Raw genomic sequence first — 12384 nt, 5'->3', positions numbered from 1 at the left:
ATTCTCTTCTTTATTGCATTCTGTTGGATCAGAAACCCTCTCATGACCGCTTTGCCTGCGTCCCAGATTGTTCTTTTTTCAACCGTAGTGTTCAAATTTATCTCGAAATAGTCTCTCAAAGTTTTTTGGGCCTTCCTAGTCACCTCCTGGTCTCTGAACAGGGTGTCATTCATTCTCCATCTAAAAGAACCGATTGGCATTAGTTTCATCTCCATCTTCACTGCATTGTGGTCGGAGCAAGTTTTTGGGCAAATTTCCACTTTTTGTGTCTTAGGTGCCAGTCCTCTAGTTATCCATATTTGATCAATTCTTGTCCAGGTCATATTGGCTTCAGAGAAGAATGTTCCCTCTCTTCCAAGGGGGTTCTTAGTTCTCCAAATATCAGTAAGGTCCATATTGTCAACTAATTCAAAAAAGGTTTTTGGTAGTCTGCCGTCTTTAGTTACCACCTGTCTTTGCGACTTATCCATGTTAGTAGATACCACTCCATTCATATCTCCCATCAAAATGATGTTATAGTCCATATAGTCCAACAATGTCTCATGCAGTTTCTTAAAAAATTCAGATTTCCCCTCATTTGGTGCATATACTCCTACAATCAAATATTTTTCACCTTGTAGTTGGATCTCAATTGCAACAAACCTTCCTTGCGCTCACTATCTTAAAATCTTTATCCAGCTCCAAATTCCAAAATTTCTCAAATTCCTGTGAAAGATAGTCGTTCAAATTATCTTTCTCAAGTTCTGGCACCGCCCTGATCCTCAGGTTTGTCTGCCTCTCGCTCTATTCGACCATAGACAATAAGGCCTGGTGGTCCCCAATCTGTTTACGTATTGGTTTAATTTCTCCCTCCACAGCCACAGCTTTTTCTTTTGCCTCCTCAGCTTTTTCTTTTGCCTCCTCGGCTATTTTCCTGGTAGTCGCAGATTCCTCCAACAGTTTTTCTATAGCTTTAGTATTTGAGTTGATGCTAGCTGTGTTCCCTTTAATTTCAGCTGACTGATCTGAGACCTGTTTACTTAGGCCTTCCAATTTTTCATAAATTTTATTCAACACAGATGTAAATTCCCCTTCTGAGGCCATTCCTTTTAACTCAGATTGCCCTGCGTCTTCCTCCTGAGTCGCAGGGGGGCCAGGCACAGATGCTCTGCGTTGCTGGGAGGCTAAGGTGGACTGTTGCACTTTGACCTTAGCTCTTGTTGCTCTTTGTTCAGTCATTCCCCTTTATCTTCCGTCAAGGTCAATTCCCAGAGTCAAGCCTTGCAATGGAAAGTCCCCAAAGTTAGTAATGGAAAATTCCCCCGGTCAGATACTGACTTCAGTAGTCCTCTAGGGGGACACAGTAACCACCATTGGATTCTCAGTAACCAAATAACAAAGTCTTTTTGTAACTTTCCGTGTCCCCTCTTTAATTAAATTAAATTAATTAATTTAATTAATTAATTAAATTAATTAATTAAGTATTCAGTTAAAAGGAGACTCTGAATGTATCTCCTTGCAGAGTTAGAGCTTAGATATTTACAGTATCCATAGTCAATGCGAGCTCAAATGTAGCAGTCCTCATTAATCTGACAGTCCGTTCCCAGGGAGTCCGAAAGAAAAAAAAAACTATTAAGTTCCCAGAAGATCCCCAGAAGAAATACAGTCACTTTCTTAGCTTCCCCCCTCTCCTCTAATGGGGGAGTTCTTTCTTTTGATGCTTGGAATTAAAATTTTACAATCCACTTTGAAGTACTAGCGTAGAAAGGTCTTTGCTTTGATCTTTTACAAAACGGAAAGGCGGACTTCCTGTTTGCACCTTTCCGCTTCGGAGCCCAAATTCGCTTATTTTTACTCTTCAAATCCGAAATTCTTAAATTCCCCTACTCACGGATGTTCTCTTTAGAGCCGAATTTCACAGGAAAAAGGTCAGCGCTCTCCGGCAACAGCTACGCGGCTTCGCTCCATAGACGCAGCAATCGACCCATAGCACCGTGCCGCTCCCGCTGCACACCGGAACCCCTTACGGGGCTCCCTTGCTAAAACGGGGGGCGCAAAAGGTGCCTGCTGGGTCCCACGCTCGCAGGCTCTTTCTGCCTGCGATTTCAAATTGGGTCCCCACTTCGCCGTAGCGGAACAGACCCACTTTCTACGGAGCTTCTCCTCCTGCTCAGAAGGAGAACGCCATTGCCGTTGGCGCCGCCTCCGGAAGTCTCGTAATACAGCTACTTTGAGATCTTGTATAGAATGTCCTGGGAGATTGAAGTGTTCTCCTACTGGTTTCTCTGTCTTGTGATTCTTGATGTCCGATTTATGTCCGTTTATTCTTTGGCGTAAGGTTTGGCTACAACCAGACGTAACACGGACACTGGCACCAGAGCCTGCAATAAACCCAGATGCCAACTTTGCTGTCACATACACCCGGACAACACCATTACTGGCCCCAACAACATCACACATACCATCTCGGGACTATTCAATTGCTCATCGTCTAACATTGTATATGCCATCAAATGCCAACAGTGTCCCTCAGCTCTCTATATTGGACAAACAGGCACTCGTGACCTTTTTTTTCCCCTCTGAGAGAAGCAGGCACTCGTGACCTTTGTCTCTCCTAGGTGACAGGACGATGCCAGCAAGACCTGCTCAACTATCTCCTCACGATGGCGGAGGAGAAGCCGCAGCTGGGAAACCAGATCAGGTAGGAGGAAGGGGCCATGTGGGGAGAGAGGATGTCATGGACTGGTTGGACACAGAGGAATGGTGGGAGGAACCGCCAAGGAATGAAGGCTCAGGGCCAGGGGAGGGGTGGTGGGACGATGATGAGGGGTCAGAGGGAGAAAAGGAAGGAGACTGGGAGGAGGAGGTTTCAGAAGCTGGAGAGGCAACAGGGCTTAGTGAGCAGAGGGAGCCTGTGGCAGAGAGCAGCCCAGACTCCGAGGCAGAAGCGGAAGCAGGAGATGGGAGGAGAGAGGCAGAGAGGGGTTTGGCTTGTGTAGAGGCAAGGGGTCTCCCCATTCTCCTGCAACAAGCTCTCCGCCCCGCTTGTCTCCCACAACCTGGAGAGCCATGAAGCAGGAGGAGCAGTCTCAGATTGCTTACGGAGTATTATGGAAAGGAAGGGACTTAGCTGGGAGAAATCGGGGCCTTTTGTCTCTGCAGCTGTCTCCTAATGGCAAGACCTACGGAGAAAAGTAGGTCATTAGGCCTGGCAATCCTACAAAGATCGCATTTTTTTCTAATGAAGAGTTAAAATCACCCGTTCTGTGTAGGCAGAGAGGTGGGGCAACCAGGCTGCCTCTAGCATGAACAAATCTCTCTCCTCCTCAAAGAGGACCTAAACAAAGGCTGAAATGCTATTCAGGGAGGTTTATGTGCTGAGAATAAGGAACAGCAGCGTCCCCTTAACGCACCTTCTGAATGTCGCTAGGATTGTTTTGTGGGATGTGAAACAAAAGAGCAGTCAAGTACAACATTCCTAGAGTGAACATGTTTACACATGGGGAGGAATGTTTGTCCAGCCAGCAGGTCAACTTCCTGTTTCCTTCTGGGCTGGGACAGACTTCCTCTGCATGTGAGTAGAGGTGGGCGTGGCCTCACCTGTGCAGGTAATGACAAAAGCACAGGGCAGGGCAGCCATCTCTCTCTTTGACAACATGCATCGAAGTAGCAACATCTGCTTAGCCAAAGATGCGCTCTTGGCTTCCAGCCAAGAGAGGACAAAGGGACTGTCTCTTTATGAGATAGTTTCCAGGTATATGTTACTTTTCTAAGCTAAGTCTGCCTTTTGGGATCCGATTGTGAACAGAATGTGAGTAAACTCTTTTTACGGTTTTATAGAAGACTGTGTCGTGTCTTATCTTTTATGAGGGGAAAAGGGGAAAATACCAGAACAGTTATTATAGAGCCTTTAGCGAGCCTGAGCAAACGCATCCGCTGTGAGTTTAAAAAGGGGAATGTTACTCTGCTAAATTGTGAACTTGTTAACACAAGTTGGAAAGGCTATAATCAAACAATATATCCTCTCCTGCATCCCTGAACATTGCCACATGTTTATAAGTCATTACAGTTTCATTTCTAGATTGAATGTTAAAATAGGCTTCTAAGCGTTTTCACACTGTACCAAACCATGGCCAGGATACACCTAACCAGCGCCATCATTCACACAAAGGGGCTCCCCCCCATCCTCCTCATTCCCCCATTCACCTCTTGAACTTGGTCTTAGGGCATCGGGAGGGCCTCCTGACCCCCAGAACAGCACACAGGGAAATCCTTGCATAGGATTGCTTGCACAAAGAGAATGATTTGAAGAGCACCAGGTTCTTAATAGCTCACATTAAAATACACAATGAATTATTCCATTAACACATTGAAATATTTATCCATAATTAAAATGTGCATCAAAACAAATCCATTAAAAAAGAACAGCAGTTAAGAGGCAGAAAATAACAAAGTGTAACAGATCACCTTTATGCTGTCTAAGAGGACAACCTTTTTCTTTTAGGGCCCAGTGTGCTTTAAAGATGTAGCTGTCCATTTCACAGACGAGGAGTGGGCGTTGCTGGATCCTGACCAGAGAGCTCTCCATAAGGAAGTCATGGAGGAGAATCGTGGGATCTTGGACTCTTTAGGTAAGGCCTCCTATTGGATCATTCTATCTGCTTTGAAATTGAACACATCTCTCAATGGGAGGAACCTCTGATATTTCGATGGGGCTCAACAGTAAGCCTTGGATGAAAGACTATTGACTGCTTTCCCTGTGAATATTCTTCCTCCAGTTCTGCCTTTTCAAACCATGATCAGGCTCCTCTGAACTGCCCAGGCCTTCTTCAATGTAGGCTTCAGAGTGATTTAGGATGTAGAAGTAGCTTTTCCTAGGTTCCTTGTTATTGTTCTTGCTTCTTTGTGTTTTTGATTGACCAAAGATAGATTGACATTGGAGATGACACAGATTCCATGATTAGGCCAAACAGAATCCATCCCAGAAAAGAGCCAGGCCTTTTGAATTGCAGACAGTAAACTATGTAGGAAGACTTCACATCTAACTCCCTATAGTTCTTCCTGGGTCACAAGCATTATTTAGCATTGCTCCATAATTTGCGGCTCTAAACCATTTCTCTCTCAGTTGCAGGTGGTGATGAATTGGAAATGAAGAACAAGGGAGAGCACAACAAAATCCACACAGTGGAGGAACCATATCCATATTCAGAGTGCGGACAGAGCTGCAGTCAGAGCTCCCGTTCCACTTCCCATCAAATAAATCCTATCAGGAAGAAACCCTATCAGTGCTTGGAGTGTGGACAGAGCTTCCTTCACAGCTTCAGTCTCACTGTCCATCAAAGAAATCATACAGGGGAGAAACCCTATCAATGCTTGGAATGTGGAAAGAGCTTCAGTCGAAAGGACAGTTTCACTTCCCACCAAAGAATTCATACAGGGGAGAAACCTTATCAGTGCTTGGAATGTGGAAAGAGCTTAATTCAAAAAGGCCAGTTCATGGCCCATCAAAGAATTCATACGGGAGAGAAACCTTATCAGTGCTTGGAATGTGGAAAGAGCTTCATTCACAGACGCAAGCTTACTGTCCGTCAAATAATTCACACAGGGCAGAAACCCCATCAGTGCTTGGAATGTGGAAAGAGCTTCATACACAAAGGCCAGCTCACTGTCCATCAAAGAATTCATACAGGGGAGAAACCATATAAGTGTTCAGAATGTGGAAAGAGCTTCACTCACAGAAGCCACCTCACTGACCATGAAAAAATTCATACAGGGGAGAAAAAATATAAGTGCTTGGAATGTGGAAAGAGCTTCATTCAAAGAGGCCAGCTCATGGCCCATCAAACAATTCATACAGGAGAGAAACCCTATCAGTGCCAAGAGTGTGGGAGGAGCTTCAGAAAAAAGGACAGTTTCACTTCCCATCAGAGAATTCATACAGGGGAGAAACCCTATCAGTGCTTGGAATGTGGAAAGAGATTCATTCACAAACGCCAGCTCACTGTCCATGAGAGAATTCATACTGGGAAGAAACCCTATCAGTGTTCAGAATGTGGAAAGAGCTTCATTCACAAATGCCAGCTCACTGTCCATCAAAGAATTCATACAGGAGAGAAACCATATCAGTGCTTGGAATGTGGAAAGAGCTTCAGTGACAACCACCAGCTTACTGTCCATCAGAGAATTCACACAGGAGAGAAACCATATCGGTGCTTGGAATGTGGAAATAGCTTTATTGTCAGAAGCCAACTTACTGTCCATCAAATAATTCATTCAGGGGAGAAACCTTATCAGTGCTTGGAATGTGGAAAGAGCTTCATTCACAGACGCCAGCTCACAGTCCATCAAAGAATTCATACAGGGGAGAAGCCATATCAGTGCTTAGAATGTGGAAAGAGCTTCAATCAGACGGCATCTCTCACTTCCCATCAAAGAATTCATTCAGGAGAAAAGCCCTATCAGTGTGTGGAATGTGGGAAGAGCTTCAGTCAGAGCAGCCATCTCACTTCCCACCAAAGAATTCATACAGGGGACAAGCCATATCAGTGCTTGGAATGTGGAAGGAGCTTCAGTCAGAGCAGCCATCTCTCTTCCCATCAAAGAATTCACAAAAGTGAGAGACCATTTCAGTGCCAAGTGTGTGGAAAGACTTTCAGTCACAGGGCCCGTCTTGCTTCCCATCAAAGAACTCATGATGGGAGTGAACTACAGTAGTGGCTGTGTACAGATTTAATTTTTGGAGATTGCAGCTGGGTTCTTTACCACATCTGGTGCCCCATAGTAATTCCTGCTATGTACCCAGAACTGTGACTTGAAAGTCCTTGGCAAAGGTGTTGAATTCCTTCTTCATGTCATGCCTGGGGAGAGGGATAAGAGAGATTGGGTGACATTTTTGCTGTCCATGCTGAGGTTTCCTTGGAAGGAGCTGATGTAAAAATTGAGATAGTTGATTGAATTAGATATTAATGATTTTGATTTTGTTTGAAGTGTCCTAGTTAATTGCATTTAACATTTTAGATAGAATGTATTAGGCTTGATTTTTGTGGGTCTGCATTTTGTAACCCTAATGCCACCCTCCTGAACTATGTAAAGCTGTGATGTGTATGTTCCCTACAGCTTGCAGCCTTTTCTGACTCCAGAAGGGCAGGTGATGTTTTGGGAAAGAGAGAAAAGGAGAAGTGTTGAGCTAGCATTTCCTTAGCCTGGTTGCCTAGGAACGTTGTTGAAGTGAGACATATGAGACCCAAATACAATAGAAATAGAAATACTTTATTGTCACTTGTACAACTTATATGCACTGAGATTACACAAGCGCACACCCCCCACTCAGCTCTCTTAGTCTTCATTCCCCTCGTTTACTGACGCACACCCACCAAACCCGAAAGTCCGTTGCCCTGTTGTTATCTTTTCATTCAGCAGCCTAACAGCCTAACAAATGGCCTGGGAACTGTGGGAGTCGATATTCGCATTGAGCCACGCATCCCATGATCTGAGACCTTTCTTGATGCAAGTGGAAGAGTGTTGTGGCATTTTATGGGTCTTTGTGTGCTGTGTATATTAGCTTTCTTCTAATATGCCTCCTGGCAGCCTTTTTGAACTAGCCACTCTGCTGAACAACTGGTTAGCAAGGCTGTCCTATTGCAATAGTTTGAATAAACTGGGTCCCAACAGAATTGCTCTCATTCCCTTGGTCCCGTGTTTATATCTGTGTTCCCTCACCTGGGAAACAAACTGATGGTGTAGAAGCAAATTCTTACCACACAAGCTTTATTTATTATTTCTATAGCTATTAAATTTCTAGAGCACCGTTGATCTGAGGATGCCAGGGTGGTTCACTTCATGAGTAGAGAGGCTCACAGAGCTTCCTCTTCCAGCGCCTCCAAGCTTGAAGTTGGTGGGGCTCCTTCTTTTCTCCTGCTCATCTCCCTCTGCGCTGCTTTTACTCTGCTAGACCGGGTGCTCACGAGAGAGCAGCTGGGAGTCCCAGAACACCAGGACCCCTTGCCCAGAGGAGGCCGTGGGGCCCGCAAGAGTGTTCCATTATGTTCCCCCACCTGCCCCACAGGCAAGCTGGATACTTTTGTATCATATATATATCTGAAACCCGTTCCATCGCTAGGGGGTAGGGGGTGGGATCCCCTCTCAGGCCCCTGGGGATGAGGGGTTGAAATAAAGGAGGAGAAGGACCGCCCGGAGGTTGGCCTTGCAGAGACACTCCTAGCCCCTTGCAGGACAACAAAGCAGCCTTGTTGTGGCGGGGGGGGGGCGGGACCTCAGGTGACTCCTCCGGGCCTTTCACCCCTCGAGCTGTTGGTAGAGCCGGGGACTAAGAGGCCATCCAAACACCCCCAAATCCCATTCACCCACGCAGGACGACGAGCCTGAGTGGCCCCCACCCATAGAAACCCCCTCCCCCTTCTACAGCGAAGAGGCTTGTAAACCCTTCAAAGGAGTCCCGAAACCCCTCAATGAAACATCAGGATTTCTCAAAGAACCATCGCTGACCAATGGGCATCGTCCAAAGGTGACAGGCAGCCAATCCGAAGTCAGGAAGCAGCAGCCCCGTGTCTGGAGCGCGCGATCCGCCAGGAGAGCTCGGCTCTTTTGCGCGACGCCTTGAGCGCAAGAAACCGAGAGCAGAAAGAGGGAAGAAGCGCGCTACAAAATGTAGCAACAGCGGATACAATGTTTCCTCTGCAGATTCAAGACAGAAACAGAGGGCGATCCAGGGCTCCCCTCCCTCCAGCAGAAGGTCCTTTGCCCCTCCCTTAGGGGGAAATCCAGCTTCGCCCCAGGAGGCAGCCCACACCCCAGGCAGAAATCCGGATCCTTCCAGAGGAGAAGCGCAGGAAGGCCTCGCGACTGGGGGGACGTGTGAATCCCGTTCTTGCTCTTTGGGGAAGCAGCTCCTTCCAAGGCGGTGGGAGCTGGAATGACTGGCGGGGGGGGGGAGCTGGGATGACTCCTCTTTTGTGACGAGTTCGTGACGTTTTGGTGATGGTGGGAGGGATGCAAATACGACCCCCCTGGGGGCTGCGATGCCCGGGGCTCCTGCTTTGCAGAGGAGGGGGGAGGAGCCCGGCTCGCCCAGGGTTCAAAGGAACTGGGCTGGATTCCGAGAGAGGACTGGGAATAAAGGGGGCCAGGTCCCCCAGAGCCAAAGATCCTTCCTCCCCATCCCTTCCTGCAAGGGGGGGGGGCTGTTGTCTCTCTGCTCCGCAAGTGCTGCCTCGGGGGCGCCTTCGGGGATCCGGTGAGTCTCCTTTCTCTTCCCCCTTTGGGCGTCCTGGGTCTCCCGCCCCCTTTGGATTCATTTCGGTCTCCGCAAATAAGGCGCCTCGACGCGTCTGCAAAGTACGAGGCTCCTCCCGGGCTCCTGAATAGAGAGGATGTGCGTTTGAAGTGCTCCGCCTTGCAAGGGTTAAAAGGAACTGAGCTGCATTCCTAGAGAGGACAGGAAATAAGGGGGGAGGACGAGGTCCTCCCGAGGAAATCCCCTCCCGCCCCCCCCCCTTTGGTCTCTTCTAGGGGGAGGTTTTCGTCTCCTTTGCAAGAGCTGCGTCGGTGGCACCTTTGGGATCTTGTAAGTCTCCTCTCTCTTCCCCATAGGGCGCAGGGGGAGAAGGGAGCAAGTCCCAGCCTGCCGGGGAGGGGCGGGGGGGGAGTTTATATTCTTCTTCTTGGGCGATCCCTGGTAGCCGAATTGTCTTTCATAAGCACGGTTTTAACAGTGAGTCCGTAAGTGACTGTAGAGGCCAATTCTGGATCCACACGTCCTTCCACAGTGGCGACATTGGTTTCCGGGCTGGAGCCGATCACGTTGTGGATTTGCCAAGTGTGCCTTCCTCTTGGCACATTTCCCCTTGCGTCCTGAGTTCCAGTTCGAGCCTTTGGTCAAGGCCAGTGGCGTAGCGTGGGTTGTCAGCACCCGGGGCAAGGCAAGTAATTTGCGCCCCTTAACCCGTGGATTTTGCGCCCCCTAACCCGTGGAGCGCGCCCCCCCAGATGTTGCGCCCGGTGCGGCCGGCCCCCCCTGCACCCCCCACGCTACGCCACTGGGGCTGGGGGCGAGCGAAGGAGCCAAAGACCCCCCCCCAAAGGCTCAGCAGGAATTTATTAAATTTATTATTTGCGGAGCCCCCGCGGGCCGAGGCAGCCGAAGCCCCCTCCCCTCGGGCGCCTCCCCGCCCCCTCCTCTCCTTGGGCTGTAGGTGGAGCCCGCGCTCCGAGGCGCTCCAGATCCGGGCTTGGCGAGCGCCTCTCCTCCTCCCGGCCGGGTCCGGGGGCTTCCAGCCGAGCTCCGTCCTCGCCCCCCCTCCCCCGCGGCTGAGACTTGCGCTGAGAGCCGGAGCCAGCGGCGCCCCCTTCCGACGGGAGACCCTCGCCCGCCCGCCGGCTTCCTCTCGGAGGGTTTTGGGGAGGGCAGGGCGCGTCGAGGCCCCTCGGAGCTCTCCTCCCTCCCAGTCGGCAGAAGCAGCCGCCGCCTGTGGCTGGGCCGAGGGGATGGCGCCGGCGTCGGCATCGGGGTGCGGAGGCTGCCGGTGCCCGGCCAGGCGTCGGTGGCGGCGTCGGCGCTGCTGCAGCGGCTGCTCCTCCTGCGAGCAGTGAGTGGAGCGCAGCCGCAGCGGCGGCGGCGGGGGGGGGGGCGCGCTAGGGCGCAAGGCTGGCGGCGGCGGCGGGGAGCCCGGCGGAGGAAGGAACTTGTCCCTTCCCTCTGGACTCGCGCCCCCCACCAGATGTTGCGCCCGGTGCGGCCGGCCCCCCCTGCACCCCCCACGCTACGCCACTGGGGCTGGGGGCGAGCGAAGGAGCCAAAGACCCCCCCCCAAAGGCTCAGCAGGAATTTATTAAATTTATTATTTGCGGAGCCCCCGCGGGCCGAGGCAGCCGAAGCCCCCTCCCCTCGGGCGCCTCCCCGCCCCCTCCTCTCCTTGGGCTGTAGGTGGAGCCCGCGCTCCGAGGCGCTCCAGATCCGGGCTTGGCGAGCGCCTCTCCTCCTCCCGGCCGGGTCCGGGGGCTTCCAGCCGAGCTCCGTCCTCGCCCCCCCTCCCCCGCGGCTGAGACTTGCGCTGAGAGCCGGAGCCAGCGGCGCCCCCTTCCGACGGGAGACCCTCGCCCGCCCGCCGGCTTCCTCTCGGAGGGTTTTGGGGAGGGCAGGGCGCGTCGAGGCCCCTCGGAGCTCTCCTCCCTCCCAGTCGGCAGAAGCAGCCGCCGCCTGTGGCTGGGCCGAGGGGATGGCGCCGGCGTCGGCATCGGGGTGCGGAGGCTGCCGGTGCCCGGCCAGGCGTCGGTGGCGGCGTCGGCGCTGCTGCAGCGGCTGCTCCTCCTGCGAGCAGTGAGTGGAGCGCAGCCGCAGCGGCGGCGGCGGGGGGGGGGGCGCGCTAGGGCGCAAGGCTGGCGGCGGCGGCGGGGAGCCCGGCGGAGGAAGGAACTTGTCCCTTCCCTCTGGACTCGCGCCCCCCACCAGATGTTGCGCCCGGTGCGGCCGGCACCCCTGGCACCCCCCACGCTACGCCACTGGTCAAGGCTGTTCTCCAACTGGGGCGTTCGCAGGCCAGTGTTTCCCAGTTGTCGGTGTTTATACTGTTTCTTAAAGATTTGCCTTGAGACGATCTTTAAACCTCTTTTGGAAAGCATTACGCTTTCCATTTCAAAGTTCGGAATAAAAGGTAAAGGGACCCCTGACCGTTAGGTCCAGTCATGGCCGACTCTGGGATTACGGTGCTCATCTCGCTTTATTGGCCAAGGGAGCCGGCGCCCAGCTTCCGGGTCATGTGGCCAGCAGGACTAAGCAGCTTCTGGCGAACCAGAGCAGCGCACGGAAACGCCGTTCACCTTCCCGCCAGAGTGGTACCTATTTATCTACTTGCACTTTGACGTGCTTTCAAACTGCTAGGTTGGCAGGAGCAGGGACAGAGCAACGGGAGCTCACCCTGTCGCGGGGATTCGAACCGCCGACCTTCTGATCGGCAAGTCCTAGGCTCTGTGGTTTAACCCACAGCACCACCCGTGTCTCATTAAGTTTGGAATAGAGTAGTTGTTTTGAAAGAAAATCATCAGGCATCCAGACAACATGACCAGTCCAACGAAGCTGATGTTGAAGAATCATTGCTTCAACACTGGTGATCTTTGCTTCTTCCATTTTTTTTAAAAAAAAATAATATTTATTCCTTTTAAACCTTACAAAAAAGAAGAAAAAGAGAAGCAAAAGAAAAAAAAAGAAGCAAAAGAAAAAAATACAATACAATACAATATATAAACAATACACAACGCGACATTAACACATTAGACTAAACAAAACAAAGCAAAAACAATTTAAAAACATACATCATACTATTTCAATGCCCTATCTTTCATTCCCTCATTTCATCGACCTCCTCTCACCTCCCTTTTTGTATTCCACTT

General features: G+C 50.8%; 1 protein-coding gene and 1 long non-coding RNA gene across 3 annotated transcripts in view; one reads left to right on the top strand and one right to left on the bottom strand.

Annotated features, from left to right (window-relative positions):
- Positions 1–12384, top strand: part of LOC310768596 (uncharacterized protein) — a 191400-nt gene that overhangs the window by 170451 nt on the left and 8565 nt on the right. Inside the window, exons 4-5 of one of the 2 annotated variants that reach the window (XM_083626978.1) lie at positions 2598–2680; positions 4484–4610. In XM_083626978.1, the coding sequence (XP_083483104.1) occupies positions 2598–2680; positions 4484–4610 (210 nt within the window). The remainder of the gene's footprint in view (positions 1–2597; positions 2681–4483; positions 4611–12384) is intronic. The other variant, XM_083626979.1, reaches the window with a different exon arrangement.
- LOC310769211 lies at positions 7730–8937 on the bottom strand. Its single transcript, XR_014551529.1, has 2 exons — positions 8789–8937; positions 7730–7921 (listed from the first exon to the last, which is right to left on the bottom strand). It is a non-coding gene; the product is annotated as an uncharacterized lncRNA (long non-coding RNA).

Source organism: Podarcis filfolensis (genome assembly GCF_964270895.1).
Source record: "Podarcis filfolensis genome assembly, chromosome: 8".
Taxonomy (NCBI): domain Eukaryota; kingdom Metazoa; phylum Chordata; class Lepidosauria; order Squamata; family Lacertidae; genus Podarcis; species Podarcis filfolensis.
This window is presented reverse-complemented; position numbering and strand designations above follow the sequence as displayed.